The sequence below is a fragment of the Odontesthes bonariensis genome, chromosome 7 (assembly GCF_027942865.1).
Source record: "Odontesthes bonariensis isolate fOdoBon6 chromosome 7, fOdoBon6.hap1, whole genome shotgun sequence".
In the NCBI taxonomy this organism is placed as follows: Eukaryota; Metazoa; Chordata; class Actinopteri; order Atheriniformes; family Atherinopsidae; genus Odontesthes; species Odontesthes bonariensis.
This window is the reverse complement of record NC_134512.1, coordinates 32,270,205-32,293,779: the sequence shown is the minus strand read 5'-3', so window position 1 is coordinate 32,293,779 and position 23,575 is coordinate 32,270,205. Positions and strand designations below refer to the sequence as shown.

At 39.8% G+C, this 23,575-nt stretch overlaps 1 protein-coding gene across 4 annotated transcripts in view; it reads left to right on the top strand.

Moving 5' to 3' along the window:
• Positions 1-526: 526 nt before the first annotated feature.
• The window catches only part of ndrg4 (NDRG family member 4), a 74,780-nt gene continuing 51,731 nt past the window's right edge, over positions 527-23,575 (top strand). For 3 of the 4 annotated variants that reach the window (XM_075470577.1, XM_075470574.1, XM_075470573.1), the window contains exons 1-2: positions 527-714; positions 3,877-3,950. In XM_075470577.1, coding sequence (XP_075326692.1) covers positions 3,877-3,950 — 74 coding nt within the window. In that variant the 5' untranslated portion in view covers positions 527-714. The remainder of the gene's footprint in view (positions 715-3,876; positions 3,951-23,575) is intronic. The other variant, XM_075470575.1, reaches the window with a different exon arrangement.

Genomic DNA, 23,575 nt, shown 5'->3' with positions numbered 1-23,575 from the left:
AGCACTTTGGTCAGCTGAGGTTGAAAAAATCTAAATCTTACCAAGTATAATTTGTCTCTTTGAGTATCTCATTACACTTGATATAAGACACAACTGCCTAACAAGTACCATTTCAGCCAGATATAGGGACTTGTTTTATAACATCTGGAATATATTTTGTTAAGTGAAAACATCTTGTTTTGAGTCATATTTCACATGAAACAAGCTTTTTTTTTCATTTGAAGGGGATTTTAAGCTAATTTCAAGATCACATTTAACTCAAAAGGCCTAAATATCACATCTTATTTCAAGAAATCTTGACAAGCCGATTTTCACTAGTTCCATTGGCAGATTTTTTTGCTTATTTCAAGCAAAAACGTCTTGAATTTGTTGTTTTTTTGCTTATTTTGGAGGGGCATTTTTTCCAGTGTGTGCTATATAAATAGATTTTGAATTTGAATTGCATAAAAAGTGTAAAAAGTCTCGTTTCTCGTGGTCGTTCCCTTTCTCCTTCTCGGTGCTGTGATCTTCAGTTGCTGCATCATCGCTGAAGCCACATGCTCACTGTTTATCATCAGGAAGGGGAGGGAGGTAGAGAGACGGAGAGATCTTTCTCTCATTTTGTCCACAGACGCACTCACACTCGCACCCAGTTTGTGGCAGCCGAGGGAACGAGGACGCAGAAGGCTTGAACCACACAGTGCCGACCGCAAAGAATTCAAAACAACACCACAGGTACAGTAATGCTTCATTTATCTGCAGCAGGACGTTTCAGTCGTCGCTTTTTCGACTTGCGATACAGTAATTCTGGAGACTGAAACTCTCTGTTATTATTGTAACTTTATGTTTTATATGTAAAAGACAGCAGGACTTCTGCCTTCCATGAGCTGTAGCTCCTTTGTGTGAGAGAGCTACAGCAGCAGCAGCAGGAGGAGGAGGAGGATGTTAAAATGAGGACAGCATTTTTGGCAGCCAGTGTGTGAATGCTGCTGCTGAGCCTTTGTACTCCATACTTTTACTCTCACACACACACACACACTCGTTGCCAGCTTCTGCATTTGGGTGAACAGAATGTAGACAGATTGGATTTACAGACCCTTCAGGAAGCAAAGACTAGTTGTATTTTTTTTTAAATATTTTCTCACATGTAGAGTGAGCAATCTGCGCTAATGTTTGGCTGAGGTGGCTGGATGATGAATCTACAGTGGGTGAAAGTCATAAAAGTTGATTGAATTTGGTGCAGGTTTGTGTCAGCGGTGCTCTGACTCAGCCTGTATTCGCTGAACGCTCCTGGCAGCACCTGTCAGATTAAGACTGTGATGCAACACGGTGAAAATAAAACCGGCACAAAAGACTAAAACAGGCGCTAAAGTAGATATAAATATTTAAATTGTGGCACTTTTAACCATTGGGCTTGTTTATATCCTGCCATAACTAAAAGATGGGAGATAACTGAGTTAATATTTTGCCTTTTTTAACACAAAGGAGACGCAGCCGAGGCCCCTTTTTCATCTGCTCCTCCAACATAAATTCCCTGCTGGATCAGAACAGCGCTGCCCTTATCGTTTCCTTGCAGGGAGCTTTTTCTTTTTTTTTTTTTTTTTACGGTCTGTTTTCAAGCAGTAAAACTTATTACCTCGTTTTTTTTTCTACTACCAGTGCTTCTCATTTCACCAAACAGCCACGGAAGTCAAGGCTGTCACTCTTTTGGGAGTGGATCTGTTTCTCAGCTCTGGGTTTATTAATAGAAAAAAACAAAGAGCGGTACGCTCCTGCTTTTGTTCCTTCACGAGCCGCACACAAATTCTTGCTCATACCTTATCGCTGCTCCAGTTAGTCCATATTTGGCGTTAGCTTGTTGACTTTAGGTTAGCAGCTTACAATGGACCAAATAAACCCAGAACCCTAGTCAAGTCTAAACAAACTAGAATTAAGCTCCAGCTGAAGTTTCGGCATATCTTTAGTATTTGTTTTAACCCACTTACGTTAGGCAGGTCACCTTCATCTCTTATTTTAGAAGTCCCATTGTTGCTCCTGGACTGTGTCTGAAATCATGCCATGTTTACATACTAGTGCACGGAAACTGCTGCCCACCATTATGTTTCCAAGTTCGGAGTTTTGAAAAGGTTTATGAAAAACCTCAAAACAGAACAGCATAAAGGGCTTCCCTGGTAAACGTCTTAATAATGATGATTAGTTTATTCTCAAAATCCTAATTGACCAGAGAAAAACTCATGTTTAAAGATAAGATTGTGGACGCAACCTTTGGGTTTCTTTGTGAATTGTGGGGCGTTCACGTCAGGTACGAGGAAAGGTAAAGATGTTATGTTTATGAATCATCTTTTTACATTTGAATATGCACATATACCTTATTTAATTTTCCATTTCAAGAATAAAGTTGAAATACTTCAGAAATAAAGTTGAAAGGTCGGGAATAAATTTGAAATGCTTTGAGAATAAATTTGAAATATCGATAATGAAGTCGAAATGTTGAGAATAAAATTTAAATACTTCAAGAATTCAGTTGAAATATCTAGAATAAAGCCAAATCATCGAGAATAAAGTCAAAATGTAAAGATAAAAGTTGAGAGGTCGAGAATAAAGTTGAAATTCTTCAAGAATAAAGTTGAAATACTTTGAAATACGTTTAGAATAGAAAGTTAGAAAGTTAAAATGTCAAGATTAAAGTTGAAATACATACAAAATTAAATTGAAATACTTTAAGAATTTAAAGCTTTAAAGCATTGGCATACAAAATACCTTTTGTAAATGAACTGTTACTTCAGAATAGGTTTTAGTAACAAGGAAAATCTTACTGTGACCCTTATACTCCATCATACTAAACAGAAAAAAGTAAAAACTATATTTTAAGATAATTTGTTATGTTTAGCCAATATAAATGACCAGATAACCTTAAGTTTTCAAACATTTTACGAATACAGCTTGATTGGGATTTTTTAAGTAGTTGAGTCACTAACAAAAAACTACAGCCTTTAGTATACATGATTACGATTTAGTAGTTAGCAGTGATGTGTTAGCAGTGATGTGTTAGCAGTGATGTGTTAGCAGTGATGTGTTAGCAGTGATGTGTTAGCAGTGATGTGTTAGCAGTAATGTGTTAGCAGTGATGTGTTAGCAGTGATGTGTTAGCAGCATATCATCAAGCATGAAAATATTCAAGTACACGTATTTTCTTTCAGACAACATTTGCTCATTTAAAAAATAAGTATCAGTCATCAGTTTAGAATGAGAAACGCTTTAAAAGAAAATCGGTTGCTGGTAAAAAACTGTTTTTGAAGCTTGCTGTTATTCTGCTTCTTTCTGTTTTGAAACAACTATTCTTGCTCCCTGGAGTCTCCAAACCTCACTCTGAGCCCCCAACCTCCCTCCCACCCTGTGGCACTTTCAACAGCTAAACAATGAGGTTTGGCACTGTGACTGAGCCATTGCAGGAGCAACACTGTTATTAGCGTGTTTCGCATGCTAATACATCCTCACTTTGCTAGATGTTTCCGCTGGATCTCTGGTCTAATTCGGTATAGCTGCTGAGAAATTAATACACATGATTGTTGCTCTTATTTCTAACCACTGTTAACAGTTGATAAGAATTAGCTGTAGTTTAAGTCAAAGTTTTTAAATAGTTTATATGATCTTTTAACACAGTAGCACCAACCACAGTCATAGAAATCTTTCTATTAATTGTTAACCTTCACATTTCTCTCCCTCTGAGGCAACATTCACAGGAACCAGTCGGCCTGTTTAGCATCTTATTATGTGTGTAGCTTTATTGCATGAAGTCTTAAAGTTCTGTGAATCTTGTTACTGCCTTTACACCTGCAATGCACCAGCAGCAGTACAGTAGATCTTGTCTCTTGTATTTTTTATACCCGCTGCTAGATGGGGCCTGGATTGTTTTGGAACTTCCCTCCCAAGGCTGGCTGCACGGTTCCACAGAGCCTCCTGCAGACCATGTACGTAGGATCGTGAAGCATCCGTACCTTCCATTCAGTACCACACAGATCCAGTCTGCGTGGATTTATCTATGGCATTTTCCGTCCATCCGTTCCATTCTGTCAGTCAGTCCAGTGTTTCACATGTTCATTACACAGCAGCCGGCAAATTCCCATAAATCATATGAAAAATCATGATGTAATAATTAAACAAACCTGTGTAGGACAGGAAAAGTCAGTCTTATATATTTTTAGAGGTAAAGATTAGATTCTGGGAATTAAGATTTGGAACAAAGTCAGACCTTGAAACTGAAATTAGTTTCTAAAAAATAACAGAGAACAGAAAAGAAAAGAAACATTTTTAGAGAAATCAAATATCTATGCAAAATATCATTTGGAAGCCAAGTCAAAATGCTATGCTAACTTTATAGGTTTAAACTGCTAGCTTAGCAGAATGGCTACAACACACTTTGTTGAGACTTAATATTTATTGTATAAAAATATTCAAGAGTCCAGGAAAGACAATAAATATTTTAGAGAAATCATATCGAGTGTATGCAAATATAAATTGGAAGCCATGTGAAATAGCTATGTTAACACTTTGCTAACTTTATAGATTCAAACTGCTAGCTTAGCAGAATAGCTACAATAGCTACAACACACTGTGTTGAGTCTTAATATTTATTGTTTTGTAAACCCCAAAAATCAAACACTTCTGCTAAACATCTTGGAAAAAATAAGCAAGAGTCCAGGAAAAACAATAAATATTTTAAATAATTCATATTGAGTCCATGCAAATATAAATAAGAAGCCAAGTCAAATAGCTATACTAACGCTATGCTATCTTTACCAGTTTTAACTGATAGCTTAGCAGAACAGCTAATGTGAGTACAAATTTTAACCAATGTGAAGTCATGTTGTTATTAATGGAAGGTTGTTGTTGTTATTAAAGGAAAACAAAGAAAATTCTATATAATCACGTCATAGATAAACTCGATCTGATCTTAATGGAGGTGTTTAAAATTACAACTCAGAAAATACACAATAATATGTCTTTACATGGTAACCAATTAAACTAACTTGTCTATTCTGTAGATTTTTATTTCTTAAATTTAGACTGGTACTACATGGCATGCTGTTGCTTTCACCTTGCATTTTTCTTTTATTGTAGCTTGATTGTAAAGAATATTTAGAATTATTGCATTTAAAAGCATTAAAATTTTTTGCACCAAACAAATAAGGCATTCATTTCAGATTTACCTGTTCATCACAGCCACTGCTAGATTGGGTTAATGTCTTCACAACATTTGAAAAGGATGATCTGAGTCCCTTTTTCTTGTAAAAGTACACAAAAAATATCACTAATAACTACTTTGCCTCGACAGCAGTGTTGTTGTACGATATCAGTGCAATGCTTGTTCCCCTCTGTGGTGTTGTAACACCAGCTTTTTGTTCGATTTATGACTTTATGAGACTCAAATTGGAGGAAGTTTTTCAGGTAAATCTCAACCTCATGCCTCATTGCTGCATTTAGGAAATGAAATGGAGTCATGTCAGCATGCCCTGTCATCACACTCTCAGTGTGTTTGTTGTCTGTTCCTGTTGCCAGTTAGCTACGAAAAGCTATAGCCTTGGTGCTGGCTGTCCAGTGTGATTGTCTGACCCAGTTAGGGAGGAAAAGCATGTTTCACACATGTCTGCATGTGTATTAGTGCATCTTTGTTATGCAGTGTACGACAACTCACTGTCAGCTTTAATAAAGTCTAAATATGTTGTGTGTTTATTGGACTGAAGTGAAGGGGGTTGTTTCATTAAGTAAATGATGCTTCTGACATATTGGTTGTTGAATGGAAGTGCTGTGTCACTCCATGGTCACTAATGGATTCAGTTATTAAAATGGAGGCCGGCACCAGAGGGGCAGTTTATATAATAATGTGTGAAAACATGATTTTGGCCTTCAGTACGCTCCCTCCTATCATCAGAAAAGCAAAAAAGGGGGAGGGTTAATGTTTCCGGATGGAAATTAGTTCTTAAAACCGGATTGTGCAGGTTAGTATTGGGTAATCAGAAAACTTTGTTGATCTGCACAACTGGAAATACACTCGAAGATGAAGATTACAGAACAATTATTCTCAAAAAGGAATAGCTCAATAAAATTAAAATAAAAAATGAATTGAATTAAAATACTATAAGATAAGGAATGTGAGCTCTTAGTAAGAATATGTAGAGATTAAAGTGTTAAAAACTACTTTCTGGTCCTGAATAGATGTAGTTCTGGTAAACAAAAACTGTCGTATTGCACCAGATTACATGTATTCAAGTGTGGATATTACACATAGTAGCATGCCATGTCAGAACTTGTTCATCAGCCTAAAAAGATACATGTCAGATGTTTCTGTTTGTTCGTCTCAGGTAATTTGAGGCATATTTGATCTGATGCTAGGAGGAGAGCAACACTTTTACAAGTGATTAACAAATAAAAGCAGAAACACACAACTAAATACACCAATTAGAGGAAAATGATGGTGGAGTTTATTTCTACATTTTCATCCGTCAGCTTTTCTTGAGGCTATTTCTGTACTCCTATATTTCTTAATTTATGTGTTTGTATGTCAGTTGACTGGGTGGTTCTTACCCCGGTCTAAAGCAGGACTGCTCAACTGGGTAAACTAGACAAAAGCTAGGCATTCCTATCACGATAGTTATGATCGTCTCCTCGACACGTGATGGCTCACTGTCTTTATTAACATTCAGACACAGGTCGTCTCCAAGGACGCATCCAAACCTTTTAGCTTCCCTCAAAGCCCTTTGTAGCCATTCCCCTTCTTTTTTTTTTATCTGTACGTAGATCAAAATCACCTGTTAGAAGACTTTTACTTGTTTCGGAGACACAGTTTAACGAGCCCCTTGAATAGATCAGGTCAAATCTCCTCTTAAAACATACTTTTATTTGAGAGCCTTTCCTGATTTTTATTAATCGATTGTTAATCTGACCTACGACTTTATTACATGTTATATTGTTGCACTGATTGTTGAAGGTGTTTTTACTCTTTATTTGTAAATACAGGACCCTCCAAAATGTTCGGGACAAAGTTCCCCCTCTGCTCCTCAGTGTAAAATACCAAATCAAACAATTCAGATGTGATTAAAGTGCACATTCCAGACTTTAAAGTCATGTAGAAATTACAACACTTTTTTACACACAGTCCCCTTCATTTCAGGGCTCCATTATGTTGGTACATTAAAGCAGCCATGTTTAGTACTTTGTTGCTTATCCTTTACACACAAGGGCTGTGTTCGAAACCGCATACTTCTCCTACTACTCATACTAACGTTTTGACTTAGTAAGAGAGCTTGAGTAAGCGAGAAGTTCGGATGCATGCTAGATTTGCCGAAATGTTGGGTATGCATCATGAGGTTACTACTCATACTCAAACTACCCAAGATGCAACGTAACGTGACGTCGCCGATCGTCATTTCCTGTCAAAACGGCCGTTTCAAGCTAGCTACAACGAGGGTAGGTTCACTTCCTGTTTTCAAAACAAAAGCACCAATTGTATCGTAATGGCTTTCCCTATGATAAAAGGCAACGGGTATTTTATTTTGTGAAAATAACCGGAAGTGCGTTGCTCACTGCGGCTAGCTTTAGTAGCGCCGAATTCGTCGGAACAAAATTGTAAACAGCCGGTATTTTGTCAGGTTTTCAACACGTTAGGTATCTAAACGACTACTTTCTCGCCTGAAAATGTTTCAAATGTTGCTAAAGTTTACAGAGTTTAGAGCTTAAGCGAAATCAGCTTCAGGCCGGCTGATTTTGGCTTGGGCAGGAGCGAAATGCATTGTGGGTAAACGCTCTGCATACTGTCTGATCGATCAGTATGCCGTATGCGGAATGGAAGTATGTAGTATGTAGTTTCGAACACAGCCATTGACTGCTTGAAGTCGGTGACTGATGACATGATCAGGTGCTAAGTTTCTTCTCTGGTGATGCTCTTCAAGCCTCTACTGTGCCCACCGTCAGCTCCTGATTGTTCTGGAGGCTTAAAGTTTCTTCTTCAGCATATAGAAGGCATGCTCAGCTTGATTTAAATCACGTGACTGGCTCGACCACTGAGGAGTGTTTTAGCTCTGAGAAACTCTGCTGCTGCCTCAGCGGGATGTTTGGGATCATCATCTTGTTGCAGGATGAAGCTCCTCATGAGTTTGGAGGCATTTACAGGAACTTGAGCAGATCAGATGTTTCTATGCAGCTCAGAGTTCATTGTGCAGCTGCCCTCAGCAGCTCCATCATCATTGAAGATCAGTGAGTAGCAGCCATACATCCCCAAACCATAACACCCCCGCCGCCATGTTTAACAGAGGAGCTGCTATGCTTTGGATCTCAAGCACTTCCTTTTGGTCTCCACACTTTCTTCTTGCCTCAGATATAGTTTCATCTTGGTCTGGTCTGTCCAGAACACCTTTTTCCAGAACTCTGCAGCTCCTTTAAGGACTTTTTGGCTGTAAACTGTAATCTGTCTCTCCTGTTTTGTGGCTAACTGGTGGTTAGCATGTTATTTCTGTTCATGAAGTCATCTGTGGATAGTCGTCTCTGACAGACACACATGCCTCCTGAAGACTGTTTCTGGCCTCTGGGGATTTATCTTTGCCACATTGAGGATTCTTCAGTCATCAGTAGTGTCTACGATGAATATTTTTAAAATTCAATGACAACCTCTGATATCGTAGAATATGATAAAATACTTTAGGTGAGTTGAACTTCTTTAATTCTAGCTTATTATTTGTTGTTTTACCATTGAGTAATTATTTAATAGTCCCCAAAGCGAAACTATATTGCTGCGGGATAAATTATTAAGGGAAAGTAAATTCCCATTTATGCCCTCAGATCGCTCCACTGGGCTTTGATTCTTGTCATCTGGTTCTCAGTTCGGTTCAGGAAGGAGTCAAGCGAATACTCCCCTCCCCCGTCGGCGTGCTGTTTGTGGCCGCACGCTGTCCGCCCGTCTGTCCTGCTGGCAGCCGCCCGGCAGCCCTATGGACGTACCATAGAAACACAACCACAAGAAGGGACACGTAGTTTCATTTTTCATTGCTGCTGCCGGACAATCCGACTGTGCCATTCAGCTCGAGCCAAATAAATACAAGACATCGTGTGTAAACCTTTGCTAGCGTGATGCTAAAAAATAAGGCTAATCCACGACTTTCAATGGGTCAATAAAACATAAAGTATGAGTTAAGTGAGGCCTTTTCAGAGTGAAGCTCATCTTTTCTGAATCATTTGGCAAGTCAACAAAACACACTCTGGTGTCATGAATCACTGGTGTGATAGTGACAAAAGCTGTTCAGTCCCTCAGTATTACGTAACATATTCTCATGTAGCTTTTTGATAAATCCTACCACACTAAACTGGGAAAACCATCTCTTTTTGGCTTCATTCCGACTTGATTCCTTGGTGGAATTGTTATACTGAAACAGAAGGAAAGTCTTTTCCAGTCTTAAACCATGTGACGAAACACAGCTCCAGGATTTTACTCTCCCTCACCACCGACACCTGCCATCGAGCAGTGTCATTACAGGCAAGTAATGTTCCTGTGGCATAAAACTCCCAAACAGATTTGACCGTCAAAAGCCACACATGATATTTCTTCATGGTTGTGTGGCTGTAGGTGACATCTGTATGTCACTTATCACCACAATTTTTTAGATAATTTGTTCGGTTGTAGTTTGAGGAGCACAACGTTGGCCTGTTTCATCTGCAGAAAAATGTAGTTTAAAGGAACAGTTCACTATTTAAGACCTTGAGTCCCAGTTCCAGCTTGTTTATCAAGAATAAGAAATGAGGAGACCATTTTCACAACAATAGCTCATTTCTATCCATTTTGGCTGTTTTGGCTGGTCCATCCTGCTGCTACAGACAGGGTTCCATTGGGCACTCTGTTCAATGTCCTTAAAACAATACTCATGTTAATTTGAAAGAAAAGGTCAACTCACCGGGTGGTTCGTGGTATTAAAAAAAAAAATGTCGGCGCATTTTATGGTTTTCCATCCGTGTAATCCGTGTTCTTTGCTGTTCAGGAACTATTTTTCATGCTAAATCACGACGCACGTAAACATCCGCTCTATATTTGAGTCTGAGGCTCTAGCCCTGGCGCAGTGATCTGACAGTGAAAGTGAAAGTGAAAAGTCTTCCAAACGGAATACAATTGGATTACAAAATGCTAAATAAAGCAAGAAATAACTTTTATTTCGCAACGCAATTTTTTTTGGGACACACAGGAACATCCACGAACCACCCGGTGAGTTGACCTTTTCTTTAAAATTAACATTAGTATTGTTTTAAGGACATTGAACAGAGTGCCCAATGGAACCCTGTCTGTAGCAGCAGGATGGACCAGCCAAAACAGCCAAAATGGATAGAAATGAGCTATTGTTGTGAAAATGGTCTCCTCATTTCTTATTCTTGATAAACAAGCTGGAACTGGGACTCAAGGTCTTAAATAGTGAACTGTTCCTTTAATCAGATTTAATCTGTAAAAGAAGGAACTGGCGTTGGAGCTGTTGGAGCCCAAACAGATTTATACACATTCATGGGAAATTAAGAGGCTGTGCTGCCAATGCCAATGGAGGATCGGGCCCTTTGGTTGGTATTGTCTTGGTATAGCAGTATAAGTATGCGCAGCCCATGGTTGATAGTCGATAACAAAGAATTAATATCACACCGGTAACATTTCTCTGAACTGAATACATTTTTGCCAAAATGAGGCTTAAACAAAAACATAATTTCAACATGTAAAAAAAAATCAAATTTGTTGCCTTTTTAATTGGCAAAGTTCAGGCTGATAGAGTTTATATAAGCAGCTTCACTCCTTAAATGTAAGCTGCTATATAGATATTTAATTTAATTATTTATATGTATACACGAAAACATAATCAATTACATTCAAAATTTGACATGTTTTCTTTGTCCTGTGAATATAAAATTGGTTTATGAGATTTGCAAATCATTGCATTTTGGTTTTGTTTACATCACAATGTTGGGGAATTGAGGTTGTCTTTGGTTAAGATCCTGGATCACCCCCCACCTCCCCAACCGTGGCTGTACATACAAAACATGTTGGACGCATACCAGATGTCCTACTGAAATACTTTTAAAGTCATGCTGAGAGGCACAAAAAAAAGGACAAGAAAAGGGTTGTTGTATAAAACTTAAAGGTTGTAAGGTCGGATCCTCGTTCTTTTAACCAGTGAGCGGTCAGAACATGAAGTGGGCATATTTTTAAACAGATTGATTCTCAGCAATATTTCCAGCAGAAGCACAAATTATACAGAAAGCACAATGCAAATTATTAAAGCTCATGCAGCTTTATCTGAAGTGCCACAAAGTTGGCAAGTTAGAATGACCCTTGAAGCCATGACTACCAAGAAACCCACCAGTTTGACATAAAAGAAAAGATCCTTCAACAGATCAATCTTTTTAAATCTGCTCCACAGGCTCAGTACTTTATTCTTTGCACAAAGATAAACAGACATTAGCTTTACCCTTCTTACTCTCCCCGACTTCGCTGCCCCCCTGAGAGCTGAGACAAAAATAGATCTTTGAGCAAGTGTGTTGTCATAAGCGTGAACTCGTCACTTTGTGACTGGTCACTGCCTTTCTGCTTTTTATCTCCGTGCTTTGGTTCAGCCAGGATCAGTTTGCTAACTGTTAGGAACAGCAACGAATGCACATTTCTTACAATCTGTAAAGGTTTTTAGCGATATAATGCCGTCATCTTACTGCCAAAAAAAGCTTCTGATGCCAGAAGAGAATGCTGGTAATCGTTTGAAGCTGATATTTAATATTTAATCCTCCTCACAGACAATGGTATCTCTGCTCTGTGAAGCTTCTCAGTTGCAGAAGATTCCTCCAGACATCCTGCAGCTGTAAATAATTTAAGTCTTAATGATTTAAACATATTTCAAACCAATGCTGTGATGTTATTATTCTTATTTTCATGCATAAAAGATGTGACACCATGAATGTAAGACAGTTTGGTGTTTCCACCCTCACATGGGTCCAGAAACCAACAGGTTGGATGATGATGGCGTGAGGTGTCGGGAGGGGAAATGTTAGAGAGCGTCAGTCAGGATTAATATCCCCGATCTGCTCGACAGGAGGAAGCTCCCCCAGGAAGCATATCTATTTAGGTAAAAAACACCAACAGCTGAAAGACAAAATCATGTCAACAGAGGAGGAAACAAGGCAGCGAGTATGAAAGAAGAAGCTTTGAATTTAGGAGGTGAAGGTTTGAATTCACTGAAACAAGAGACAAGAAATCATGTGAAGATAAACTGGAACCACAAGAGACCCGACTTACCGACATATAGTATTTACTGCCTCTTTTCATACTGTCTATTATCGATTCAGTCCATTTAAACGTGTATATTTTCATAATACATACATTAGGGCTGCAGCAAATGATTATTTAGGTAATCGAATTAATCGATTAATTGATTAATCGGATACGAATTTAAAAGAGAACATTTCTTTTTATGAACCAGCTTTTATATATAGATAGAATATAGAATGTAATCGTGTCTCTAAGAACTTAAATGAAGTCCTCTCATCGGATGCGTGAAAACACTGCATTGCTGTTATTATCTATCTATGTTATTATATATTATCATACGCTACAGTGTCAGTATGAGTATGGCCACTTAAGGGGGCCATTTCAATACAATGTGTAGGAACACCTTGAAAGCTTTGTTTGAAGTTGATAAATTTATTTTTTGCTCAGCACCACAGGAAACATTAAAGTCAAACGTCTGTTTTGATGGTTTTTACGTGGATATGAACCATTTCCAACCTGGAATTTTGTCAGGTGTACTGATATCGTAACAGTAGCCTATTTTAAAATAACTATTAGGTTAACGTTAGGCTACATCCGTACAGACTCTAACCCCTCGAACTCTAATAAAACAGTTACGTCGTGTAGGGAACAATCAGCCTGTAATCTACGTGTAGCCGAAATAAGTACAACTGTTTACTTCGATTAGTTTGCTAGTGATACCGTTCCATACCCATTAAGTTACCCTGTTACCAACTGACTGACTTATCTTTGTGTATTTTGAGGCGCCTGATGAAGTTGGACGTAGCTCATCATTAATCCTGATGCCACACACTTTGTAAGTGGCCGTTCGCTCGTTTTCTGCCTGCGGGAACGCTTTATAACCAAGTGTGATAACACATGGCAGAGCTCCAGGTGAGCTTTCCGTCGCCGTGGTCACTTGTTGTTTTGATATCTGTGGCTGCGCCTAATATCACAGGAGGGAATTAGATCCAGCTTGCCATCGATTTCCCGTCAGTAACATCAACACCCTGGAAAAACTAGAATCAACTAAATACTTTAAAGGGCATAGAGAATCAAAATCATCTTTTTCACGTTTTTGGTGTTAGTTCTGAGTCTCCCCGCTGTGGGGAGTACACACGAAGTGCCAGCAAGCGTCAGAACCTCTGTTTCAAGTACTCCCCTTTTTAATATATATCCCCCTATCCGTTTTTGTGAAAAAGTGACGTCACTTTTTCAGAAATCGCCCCCCCCCCGCACCCAAGTCCACAGCCACTCCGTTTCAGACACGCCCCTTCGGCGAGAAACAGGAACTGGTGTGCCTTCCAAGGCTGTGAAAGCGGACTACGATCGTTACATATTCTTCCCCCGGAAAGCAATGTTCGCCATCAATGGCTTTTATTTATTTTTAACAGCATCCCCATCCGCCGACTTTTCCTTTGCTCTGCGCATTTCACGGACTACAGTTTCACAAAGCTCCGTTCCGAGCAGCTCATGGTCAGTTCCGACAGGGACAGACTGCTGCGCGCCCGATGCAGTCTGTGTCTCGCTCCGGTGATCAGCTGCACGCAGCGGCGTCGAACAGGGGGGAAAAGTCAGACTGATTCACAGGGTCCAGCCTACAAGGGGGGCCCTAAGGGAAATTTTCTTCTTTTTTCGTTTTTTAAAAATCATTTTTAAAATAATGTCAATATATGTTGGTAATTTCTGCAAATCCAATGTTCTCTGGAAATACATCTGTTGAAATGTATATCCCAGCCTGCAAATAGGCTATAATCTATATCAGACACCCCCATTATCAGTGCGCATTGGTTTAGTCCGCCCTCTGGCGGACTTTTGATTATACATGCGCAATAAATTTCACTCACTTCATTATTAGGCATTAAACGCAGCAGCCGGCACAGGAAAGATCCAAAAAAAAAAAATCAGACTTTCAGAAAAGAAAAGAAAGGCAAGAGAGACAGAGGAAACAAAATGAAGGAAAGCAACTGCTGACTGATTTGTTTCCCAAGAAAGGTGAGCCCAGATGTCAAAATTACAGCCTACAGTAACTGATTATCCCATTCCCATTCCGTTGCATACCACTGTGATAGCAGCCGAAGTCAAATAATTAAAAAAATTATCTCTCATTTTGTTGGCTACCACATATAGAAGCCATATTTGTCTTAAATGTATTTATTTTCATAATAACTATTAGCCTATACAAGTGTCCCAAAAGCCTAACATAGGGTCGATGTTGGTTCAAATATGCATGGTAGTGGTTGTTCCTGGGGCCCCAAATTTGGTGCTACGCCCCTGGCTGCACGTCTCCAGGACTACGGGGCGAGCAGGTCGGATCACAGCTGACCCTTCTCTATTTGCACCACTCCCCTCGGGCAGGAGGCTTCGGTCCATTCGGACCAGAACCTCCCGTCACAAAAACAGTTTTTCCCCCTTGCAGTCGGACTTATGAACACTTCATAATCACCTCATAACCTGCCCCAGTCACTTTACCATCATTAAAATGGCACTAATGAAGCTGCACTGTTGTTGCTCTGTATATTGGATACTGTGTATTGTTGTACACACCTTGTACATTTTATATTCATATATTTTTATTCTTTATTTTTTATTATTATATCCTATGTTACATGTTTGCAACTTACGCTGCAGCAAATTCCTAGTTAGTGAACACTGTTCACTAACAATGGCAATAAAACGAATTCTGATTCTGATGAGCTTTCTTTTCAGTCGGTGTATTACTCTATAGCTCTGTTTTCAGTGAGAGCAAGGGCAGCCAATCAAGCAACGGCAACCGAATAGCGCCAACACCTACCTGCATTTCATAATGAGGTTGCCAGATAAGCTCTGAAACGACGGAAAAAGACGCATTTAAACCCAGCATAGTAACAGCTGTTTCAGAGAGCCTTTTAGGGAGGTTCTGAGCCATTACAGACCCAACCAATTTCTTTTGGGCTACATATCACATCACAGAACAAGGATTAATGCCCCATTCAACCATTCTCTATCACCTTTAAGATTGTTCACGAGTCCCAAACCAAAAAGTCTCGAGTCCCCATCTCTGGGTAATTCTGGTGACATTTCAACAGAAATTTGGCAACCAGGGTCCCCCAGGGGTTAATCCTTGGCCCCATCCTCTTTAGGCAAGGCAAGGCAAGGCATCTTTATTTATATAGCGCATTTCATACCACAGGCAACTCAATGTGCTTTACATAAAGACAAGGCATTTAAAAGAACAGCATAAAGCAGCATAAAAACAAGCAATTTAAAGAGAAAAAAATAGAATAAAAATTAAAACACAGTTAAAAGCAATCAAAGAAGAGGGGAAAAAGAAAAATATAAACTCAACCATGAGCACACCGAAAGAGAAATGTTTTTAACCTGGATTTAAAAGTGCTTACAGTTGGGGCTGATTTCAGTTCTGCTGGTAGTTTGTTCCAGTTGTGTGCAGCATAACAGCTAAAAGCTGCTTCACCGTGTTTAAACTCTGGGCTCCACTATCTGACCTGAGTCAGTAGATCTCAGAGCTCTGCTGGGTTTATACTCTACCAGCATGTCATTCTTTACTCGTTACCTTCCACCCCTCGGCCAAGTCATCAGCCGCCATGAAATTTCCTTCTCTTGCTACGCTGATGACACACAGCTTTACATCAGAACAACTGCTGCAGCCCCCCCCCCCCCCCCCCCTTCATCATCGTAACTCACCATCTGTCTGGAGGAGATAAAGGTTTGGATGGGGCACAGCTTTCTAAAACAACTAAACAGCTCTAAGACAGAAGCCATCGTGGTAGGCGCCCCTCACCAGATCCAGTCATCATCCATAACCAGCATCACTTTCTCTCATCACAACACTCCCCACATGGTCCAAATAGTAGAGGTCTTCTTGATGCTTTTATCATCACTGCTTTATTTTCTTTTCAGACCTGCAGTCGTGCTCTCTTTGATATTGTAGCTACAGTAAAATACCTGTTGCTAACTGAGTGTTCATGCCCTTGGTGCTTGTTTGACCAGCCACTCCTTCCTCCTGGGCTCTTCTCTGTGTAATCACACTGAGAGGATGAAGCAGAGGGAGGCATATCCTTCAGAAGGCTGTTTGAAGTGTTGCAGACAGATGTCTAATTAGTACACTCGAGTAGATTCAGTAACCTTGCAGCTTGATGAAGAGTCAGGAGAGCTGAGTAGTGCCTCGGTACCTTTTGGGTACGATGAGCAAATGAGGGCAATAAAATGCAAGGAATGCATTTCATGTGACAGCCGAGTATCACAGCAAAGTTTCAGCTTCATTGCTTTTATAAAGATGGTCTCTATTATTAATTATTTTAGTCAGGCATGTAAAAGTCTAACCTCTTTTCTGTCACGTCCTGCCCTTCTTTCATTCTCTCTTCCTCTGACCCAGTTTCCAAGCATCGATTCAGTGATTTTACATCAGATCAGATGCTTTCCTTCCACATGGTTGTGCAATTGATTTCCTGTCTGGCAGAGAGATTCTCACTGACCCTATTTAACGTGCTCTTTCGTCACTAGACGACTGGAGCTATGACGCTGGCCCCAAGCCTCCCATCAGCCACACACTGATACGTAAATATGAATAACAAAGATCAGTGTTATGTATCAACAGATAGTAAAGCTTTCAGCTGTCCAAAGTCTCTATCAGACGGGATTCGCTTGGGGTTTTCATATACTTTGTTGGGGTTCATCCAATGAAACAGAAGATCTGTCTTTCCAAAAATTACTGCCACACTAACAAGCACATTTGATGGGTACAAGAAAAGTAAGTTATTGGACAAACCCCAACAAATTACACATCACTGGAAAGCCCAGGATGTCCTCAACTCTCTTTAGAATAAAGCTGGGAAACTCTTGTTCCTTACAGAGGACAGAACTGGATAGTTGTAAGTCAAAAAATGTGTAAATGTGTTCAAAATTGAGGTGGTCCGTGGCGTAGTGGGTTGAGCAGGCGCCCCATGTAAAATAGTCCTCGCTGCAGCTGGCCCCGGTTCGAGTACTGCATCAGACAGCCCTGTGCTGCATGTTGTTCCCCCTCTCTCTGCCCCCCGCTTCCTTTCTCTCTGAACTTTCGTATTCGTTAAAGGCATAAAAAGCCAAAAAAAAAAAAAAATGTGTTCAAAATCTGATATTCACTAAAAGTCAAGGCAGTGATTTTGGGTCACTCTTTGTATTTCTCTCATTCACAGCATCCCTTTTATCTCGAACCAAGGTGCAGCCTTTTGAAATGTTGTCAAAATGTGAAGTTTTCTTTAAAAAAAACACACGTCACATTTGAAATTTGAATACTGTGCAATCAGTGGAATAAAAACCACCCTCGAGAGACGAGGCGGAGAGTGCAAAGTTGATAAAAGGAAAATATGTAATGATCCATCATGACTCCTAATCCACTGTAAACTGAGTGCGGTTTCACTCAGCTCGCACTAATGTATGAAAAGCTGGGTTGCTCCTTAAACTTTAAAAATATCTGTCCTGCGTTCTTCTGAACAGAGACAGTATCACAGTAATAGTCAAAGACAATACAAGTGGAGTTTATTCCCCCTTTGTGTGCTGGCAGAGGAAGAAAGGAAAGCAAAAAGTGTGAAAAGGTTACTATGGTGAGACTGTGAAATGTGTAATTTGGCAAGGCGAACTAGTGAGAGGAGAACGAGAGGGGAGCATTGTATGCAATTTAAACCAGGAGAGCAGTACTGAGGTAATTTATAAGAATTTAAAGATGGAGTTAATGCCTTTGATTGGCTGATTAGAGAAGCTTCTGTCAATATTATGTGTAATGTCGTAAGTATTTATTGTTTGATCCACTTTATCTGTAAAACTGTAGAAGCACAACTCCTGGTCAGATATTCAGAGGGTCCATCCATCCATTTTCTTGTAATTATCTGAGGTCGGATCACAGAGTCTAGGAGATAAACCCAGACATCTCTGTCCCCAGAGATACTCTGCAGCTCCTGCTGGGGAATCCCGGGACATCCCCGATCAAAAAATTTATATAAAATCCCTCAGACAGGGTCCGCCACGAGATCTCCTGCCTGCACTGGAAAAAATGCCCCTCCAAAAATAAGTAGAAAAACAACAAATACAAGACGTTTTTTGCTTGGAATAAGCAAAAAAATCTGCCAATGGAACTAGCGAAAATCGGCTTGTCAAGATTTCTTGTAATAAGATGTGATATTTCGGACTTTTGACATAAAAGTGATCTTGAAATTAGCTTAAAAACCTCTTCAAATGTGAAAAAAAAAAAAAAGTTTTTTCATATGATGTGACTCAAAACAATTTGTTTTCAAGACTTTTTCATTTAAAGGATAAGACCGGTTTTTTGACATTGGGCCCTTGATTTCACATTATAACATGATGTTCTACTCACCCCTGCTTGTTGTTGGTCATTTGGAGCTGTTCCGAAGATATTCGCGAGGCGTCTGGCTGCTCTCTTGAGATATTCGGCCATGAAACGGTTTCCTATGGGCAAGCTTATACAGGCACAAACTATGCTGTTTATAATTTATTAATTACTCTACACTAGCACTGATAACGTGGAGGTGCGTCGCTTACTTAAAAAAATCCGGGTTACTAATTTTGAATTTTAGCCGAATGAATAAATAGGCAGCAGGTCTGTGGGCTGTCTGTGGCAGTAGCACCACGAGGACGTCAGTAACACCCACTTTACGACAAAAAAATCAAAATTACAGTAACCCGGATTTTTTTAAGTAAGCGACGCACCTCCACGTTATCAGTGCTGGTGTAGAGTAATTAATAAATTATAAACAGCATAGTTTGTGCCTGTATAAGCTTGCGCATAGGAAACCGTTTCATGGCCGAATATCTCAAGAGAGCAGCCAGACGCCTCGCGAATATCTTCGGAACAGCTCCAAATGACAAACAACAAGCAGGGGTGAGTAGAACATCATGTTATAATGTGAAATCAAGGGCCCAATGTCAAAAAAACGATCTTATCCTTTAACAAGATATTCAAGATGTATTTCAAGAAATCTTGACAAGCCGATTTTCACTAGTTCCATTGGCAGATTTTTTGCTTATTTCAAGCAAAAACGTCTCGTATTTGTTGTTTTTTTACTTATTTTTTTTACCCCTAAAAGGTTAAATCAGATCATGTAAAATGTGTCTTTCCTTTGGCCATCGACAAAAAACAGATGATAACGAATAGATCAAATGTGAAAATGGTGGGAAAGTAAACGTGTACGATGAAGAAGGTGAGCCAGACACCATGGGAGACCCAGACGGGGTTGTCATGGCAACCGTGTCTGGCAAGAGCGAGACAGAAAGAGAAGCAAAGCAGCCCGAGAAAAGTCTGTTTAGTGCCCCTCAACAAACAGACTGTTTTATCTGCTAAACTTGCAAAAAACCCCACAGTTTTCTATGAGAGAAAAATCTAACATTTTGTTGTGAGAGGACAGACAAACCGGCCTGTAAATAACTTCTCACCCACTGACACTTTGGCTGCCTGAGCTCAGTGGGTTAAGAGGATGAAGAGGAGCTTTGAAGTCAAGCCCTCCTCTGTGGTGAGTGGACTGTGATGGCCACATGCCTCTCTGGTCATCTCAATGGCCTTGCTGGCAGAGCTGGGCAGGAGAAACACAAAATGGCCGAAGGAGAGCATGACGACCCACGTTTGTGATGTTGGAGAACAAAAAGTGCGACACCGAGGATCGCAACAGCAAATCGGCACAAAACTGCTTAAAAATGACAACAAATGTATCCAAAACGGCAACAAATGAGCACCCCATGATGCACAGAAAGGCACAAACACAACCGCAAACAGATGGCAAATAACCCCAGAGACACGAATCAGACACACACACACACATAACAGATGCAGAATAACAGCAAAGACGTGCAAAACTATTTCAAAATGTCAACAAAACAACCTGAAATAAAACAGTCGAACACAACCAGAGGCAGAAAGTGTGGCTGTTAAATGTCATGTGTTTTTATTTGATTCTAAAGTGGAAAACTCACATTTTTGTTAAATTTCCAACCTGAATTTAGAGGCCAGCGGCCAGTACTGCAGAGTAGATTCAACACATCTGGAGCAGCTGCTTCACAGCTGGTTCAGTTGTAAGTGAACCAGCTGCGCCAACAATCTTTACCTGAAGTCACGGCCTGTTTTAGACGCTCAGGGCTTCACCAACCTGCCAGTCAACATCACTCTGAGCCGGGCCACAACTTCAAACTCTTTCTGTGCGTGTTCACCTAAAAGATTTTGTTATTATTCGATAATTAATTCCAAACTTCATCAAGAACATCTTAATTTGCACAAGAAGGAAAAACTGTATTCGTAAATAATTAGGAATTTAGGGATAAGATTATTGCTAAAATCAGTAGAATTATCATGGCCTCGTTCTTTCTGCTGGTAAATTAGTAAAAATCTTTACATCCAAGCGCTTTAAGTTAGTTTTTGAAAACAGAAAAAAATAAATAATTCTTGTTTAATGTTATATCTAAACTTTTTTTTTTAGTTTAAGGAATGTATGTCGTCAGTCTCCAGTTCTAAAGAAAGAAGTATCCAAACCCCCACAAAGACCTTAAAGGAGCTCTTTAAAACCTAAAAATTCCAGCTAGCAGCATCAACTTAGCGAGCATTGACCGTTAGCATCGTGCTCTCTCATGGTTAAAAGTTAGAAGAACGGTTAAAAAGGTTATTTTAAATGCTCGTGCACCACAACGCTGTCGAAAGGCTTATATCCAAAGGTTTTTGTATTTTAGACATAGTTTAGAGCAGAGAAACCACTTGGTGGAATAAACCAGCAAATTGAGTTTTAAAAACACTTTGAATATATATATATTTGACACCAAAGAGTGTCTTGTATGTGGGATGTATATTCAGTTTTTTTTAGTCATGGCATACATATAGTATAAAAATGCATTATTGCACTAATACACAGCCTTTTACAAACTGCACAACAAAAATACTGAAATGCAACTGTTCAGCAGCCTTAAAGGTGCCAATATTAATATTAACAATAAAAACAGTGACTTTGTCACACAAAGTTCCCCCTCTGGGCTTTAGACTGATATTTAATCTGGAGAGTTTATTTGAACTGTTGGTGCTGTTGGAAAGGTTTGAAATAACTGAAAAGTGGAACTTTTGATTTGATTGTGAAGCAGGAAGTAAGTGGAATCATCCTCAAATGATCAATAATGCTCTTTCCTAATTTCATTATCGCCTGAACAGCAACTGTTGCTGCACTGTTCATTATTAAAGAAACAGCAGTATATATGTATAGATGCCGAGTTACACACCAGTTAAGAGAAGAAGACCACACTGGTATCTTTCCACCAGTACCAGAGGCGTCATGAAGCCAAAAATAACCCATGTGACTAAACGGTAATTGAATTCCCAAGAGGCCGTCTTACATAAGCATGTCAGAGTGAATAGAGCTGCTGAAAAAGAGAATGATGAAACCGGCTGGGGGGAAAAGGCAGAGATGGGGGGGATGAGGTGAGGTGTGAAAGAAGGGAAATCTGAGAACAAGAGGAACTGAAGTGACAGATGAGAGTTGAAAGACACACATGCTGGAGTGACAAGAGGTGGAGGTAAAATGTCAAAGGATGTGGAGCTCAGACAAGTCGAAAAAGAGACGCCGTCGTTACGGCAGTAACGAGCTGTCGGAAACCGAGAAACAAAACGAAGCAGAGACAGAGCAGGAATATGCCAGTGAGAATGCCAGCATGGAAACAAAACCTTCTCCAAGTAGCCTTTTGATATAATAAAGTCGGCAACGTTTGAAGAACCCGAAGGACCAGTGTGAAGGATTTAAGATCATCTATTCAAAGAAGTAAAATAAAGCAGAAATAAAGCTTGAATTTTCAGAAGGTTAACGTGTTTGAGACGTGTATGAGGGACCTTAAACCTAAATGCTTCTGCCTTAAACTGCCCTGGAGCACCTGAGATACCGCGGTTCATAACTTTGGTTTGGCTGTTTGACATTTTTATTGGTTTTTGATGGCGTCTTTGTGGCCTCTTCAACATGAAAACAAATTCATGTGTACGGCTGCACATGTGCAGGGCTCACACAGATTAGTTTTTATGACAGAGGTGTCACAAAAATGTTACGTCAGCATACATTCAAATATATTTTAACACATATTCGGACAAATTCTTTATATGATGCAGAGAAAACTGGAAATAGGTGTAGTGATTTATTGAAACGACTGCAGACATCAATACAGTAAATAAGAGTCTGAGCTCCTTTATTTTCCAACTCAGCCTGAACCCTCTCAGACGAGCTTTCTGTCCTTTCTTTAAGGAGTCTTCAGGAATAGTTCTCCAGGCTTCTTGAAGGACATCCCAAAGCTCTTCTTTGGATGTGGGCTGCCTTTTGTTCCGTTCTCTGCCAACATGATCCCACACTGCTTCAGTAATGTTGAGCTCCGGGCTCTGGGGAGGATTCATCCCTCCATCAGACCTGCTGCCACTGATTTTCAGCCCACTTCTTGTGTCCTTTGGCACAGCTCAGCCTTTTCTCCCTGTTTCCCTTCCTTAAGAACGGCTTCCTGACAGCCACCCTTCCATGGAGCCCATTTCTGATGAGGCTTGGGCCAACAGCAGATGGATCAGCTGAAGGTCCAGATGCATCTCTCAGCTCCTGTGTCAGGTCTTTGCTGGATTTTTTCCTCTTTCTTAAGGACGTCACTTTCAGATCCTGTTCATCTGCTGTAGATAGTTCTTTAGGCCTGACACTTCTTCTTTTGTCCTCCACTTGTCCAGTTTCCTCAAACGTTTTAAGGACACACTGCACACCATGCTGAGATATGCCAAGTTTTCAGCTAGCAGCTCTTTGGGAATCACCTTGTTGCTGCAGAAATCCTGTTTTCTGTCTGTCAAACTGTGTTATCTTTGCTGTTTTTCATAGATGAAACTAAAGAAACGGGAACAAATGATGTGTCTTTGTGACAGGCTGCTGGTAACAAAGTGCCGAAAGATACTATTTAAAACTTTCATGGGTCAGTGTTGAGTGGCTTAACAAACACATTCCTCTTTAAATGGTCAGGTACAAGGGCTGGACTTAAAAAATGAGTGAAAAAGCCGCCAATGTCCAAAGAAAAACTTTGAAAGATGTTCAGAAAGCTTGGAGAACTTTTGCTTTAAAATACTTTTTTTTTTACCAGAAAGTCCTGCTGCTTTAAAGGAAACAGAAAGAAATGAGGGGTGGACCGACGGTTTTGACTTTGAAGTGGTGATCACCAAACAAACCTTATTTACATCTTCACAGCTGCAGTCAGTTTGGACAATCAAAACCAAGCAACACCCAAAGACCATAAAAGTAAAATTAAATATGACACTGGTCATTATTA